The sequence below is a fragment of the Apteryx rowi genome, unplaced genomic scaffold, assembly GCF_003343035.1.
Source record: "Apteryx rowi isolate R43461 unplaced genomic scaffold, aptRow1 scaffold_1053, whole genome shotgun sequence".
NCBI classification, from domain to species: domain Eukaryota; kingdom Metazoa; phylum Chordata; class Aves; order Apterygiformes; family Apterygidae; genus Apteryx; species Apteryx rowi.
Genome location: NW_020447257.1, coordinates 5,557 through 8,682, shown reverse-complemented (window position 1 = coordinate 8,682; position 3,126 = coordinate 5,557). Strand labels below are relative to the sequence as shown.

Below are 3,126 nucleotides of genomic sequence, written 5' to 3'. Positions count from 1 at the left end.
AGCAAGGATGCCAGCACATGGCAAGGATGCTGCACGCAGCAAGGATGTTGGATGCAGCATGGATGTCGGATGCAGCAAGGATGCCGGATGCAGCATGGATACTGCATGCAGCAAGGATGCCGGATGCAGCAAGGATGCTGGATGCAGCAAGAATGTCGGATGCAGCAAGGATGCTAGATGCAGCAAGGATGCTGCATGCAGCATGGATGTCAGATGCAGCAAGGATGCCGGATGCCGCACAGATGCCGGGTGTAGCATGGATGCCGGCAGACAGCAAGGACAGCGGATGCAGCACAGATGCTGGATGCAGCAAAGATGCCAGCACATGGCAAGGATGCTGCATGCAGCAAAGATGCTGAATGCAGCGCAAATGCTGGATGCAGCAAGGATGCCGGCATGCAGCAAGGATGCCAGATGCAGCAAGGATGCCGGATGCAGCATGGATACTGAATGCAGCAAGGATGCCGGCATGCAGCAAGGATGCTGGATGCAGCATGGATACCACATGCAGCAAGGATGTTGTATGCAGCAAGGATGCTGGCATTCGGCAAGGATGCCGGACACAGCCAAAGTTCCGGATACAGCACGGACACCACGTGCAGCCCAGGTGCCAGCGCACGGCAAGGACGCCGGCTGCAGCGCGGACGCCGCCACGCAGCGCCCTCCGCGCCGGCGTCCCCAGTCCCCGGCGCCGCTCCGCTTACCTTCCCGGCGGCAGCTCGCCGTCGTCCTTGCGCCAGCGGACGGCGGGCGGCGGGTCACCCCGGGCCTCGCAGGCGAACTCAGCCGTCGCCTCGGCCAGCACCGCCCGGCCGAGCGGCCGCTTGCTGAAGACGGGGCGCTCTGCGGGGAGCCTGCCGTGAGCCCCCCCCGGTGGCACCGGCGCCGCGTCCCCAGCTCACCGCCGCCACCGCCGCGCCCACGCACCGAGGACCACCAGCTCGGCCGGCTCGCTGTCCCGCTCGCCCGCCGCGTTGGCAGCCACGCAGACGTAGGCGCCGGCGTCGCTTTTGCGCACGCTGGCCACCATCAGCTTCCCGCCGCGGATCTGCCAGAAGCGGGGCTGGGATGACGGCGGGGCGGAGGGCGGCGGGGGGATGCACGCCGCCGCCGGCCACCCCACCGCCTCCTCACCGCGAGACGCCGGTCCTCGTCGCTGAGCCGGACGCCGTTCTTCTTCCAGGAGACGCTGGGCTCGGGGTGGCCGCGGGGCGGCACGCACTCCAGCACGGCCGGCTCGCCCGCCGTCACCGCCACGTCGCTGGGCGCCTGCCGGAAATCGTCCCGCAGCACTGCCCCGGGGTGGGGGGAACGGGAGACGGCAGCCTCAGTCTTCCCTGCTGCGAAATGGGTCCGCTCCCCCTCCCGGAAACACCTCCCCGTGCATCGCCCTGAGCTCGCGGTGGCTTTCGCTCGGGCACCAGCCCATCCCCGTGGCCTCGGGCCTCCGCGAGGCGCCGCACGTCGCCGCCGCTTACCGGCCACCTCGAGCGAGGCGTTCCTGCTGGTGGCTTCGCCCAGGTAGTTGGTGGCCACGCAGACGTAGACGCCCTCGTCGGCCTTGCCCCTGCGGCCGTGGAGGACGCGGGCGAAGAAGAGGGAGCCGCCGGGCAGCAGCGTGCGGTGCGAGCGGGGCTCCTCGCTGGCCGTGGGCACCCGCTCGCCGTCGCGGTACCACCGGACGGCGGGCGCGGGGCGACCCTCGGCCCGGCACCGCAGCGTGGCCGCTTCGCCCCGCGACACCAGCAGGTCGGCCGGGTGCTCCACGATGCGGGGCGGCGCGTCCTCCGGATGCGGCCCCGAGCCTGGCCCGGGGGAGGCGACACCAAGTTGGGCGCGACGGGGAGGCCAAGAGGGTTTTCCGGCGGAAATCCCCAGCATCCCGACCCCAGCTGGAATTTTGCCCCAGGGAAAAATAAGTTGGCTAATTCCCGGGTTCAGCCGCCCTTCATCCATGCAAGGGAAAGCGAAGGACGGGAGGGAAAGGAGAGATGCCCTATGGATATTTCCCTCCAGGGAAGCGTCTCCTCATTTTTTTGGCCCCACTGGAAAATTTTGCTGGCCGCAAGCAGCCGCAGCGAAATATCCTGGAGCCAAGAGGCAGGTGATATGATTTTGGGAGGGATCTAAGGGTGGTTGCATTTATCCGAAAGGGAAAATCATCGGGAAGGCAAAGGATGAAGAACAGGACGTCGCTGGTAAATCCCCGGCGCTTGCAAGGGAGGCAGTAAATAAGGTGTCGTGTCCCCCAGGGCCACCCATGGCATGGGCCATCGTGTCCTCGGTGCCACCTACGGCGTGGTCCGTCATGTCCCCAGGGCCCCCTGTGTCACCACCCCTGGTGTCCTCAGGGCCACCTACAGCATGGTCCGTCATGTCCTCAGGGCCACCTATGTCACCACCCCTGGTGTCCCCAGGGCCACCCACAGCATGGTCCATCGTGTCCTCAGTGCCACCTATGTCACAGCCCATCATGTCCCCACAACCACCCATGGCATGGTCCATCATGTCCCCAGGGCCCCCTATGTCACCACCCCTGGTGTCCCCAGGGCCACCCACAGCATGGTCCATCATGTCCCCAGGGCCCCCTATGTCACATGTCATCATGTCCCAGTGCCACCCACGGCACAGCCTGTCATGTCCCCAGGGCCACCTATGTCACATCCCATCGTGTCCCCAGGGCCACCCACAGCACAGTTCATCATGTCCTCAGTGCCACCTACAGCATGGTCCATCATGTCCCCAGGGTCCCCTGTGTCACAGCCCATCGTGTCCCCAGGGCCACCCACAGCACAGTCCATCGTGTCCTCAGTGCCACCCACAGCATGGTCCATCATGTCCCCAGGGCCCCCTATGTCACATCCCATCGTGTCCCCAGGGCCACCCGCAGCCTGCGTCCCCGCGCCGGCGCTGCAGTTCAGCCGCCGGTCACCGAGCGTCACTGTTGTCGCGGGCACCGGCCGCCGGGCGCGTGCTCGCACGGGCACCCTCCTGTGCACGCGCACACCCGTGCGCGCGCGTGTGCACGCAAACCCGCGTGGGCCCGTACCCGCACACGCGCGTGCACGCAAACACGCGTGCCCGCACGTCCCTCCCTTTGCACGGGACGGTCCCTTTCCCGGCGCC

General features: G+C 67.0%; 1 protein-coding gene across 1 annotated transcript in view; it reads right to left on the bottom strand.

Annotated features, from left to right (window-relative positions):
- Positions 1-3,126, bottom strand: part of LOC112967642 (roundabout homolog 3-like) — a 12,600-nt gene that overhangs the window by 8,056 nt on the left and 1,418 nt on the right. Inside the window, exons 2-6 of the mRNA XM_026069004.1 lie at positions 1,479-1,805; positions 1,135-1,292; positions 928-1,048; positions 705-843; positions 503-537 (exon numbers count right to left, since the gene is read on the bottom strand). Of these exons, the coding sequence (XP_025924789.1) occupies positions 503-537; positions 705-843; positions 928-1,048; positions 1,135-1,292; positions 1,479-1,805 (780 nt within the window). The remainder of the gene's footprint in view (positions 1-502; positions 538-704; positions 844-927; positions 1,049-1,134; positions 1,293-1,478; positions 1,806-3,126) is intronic.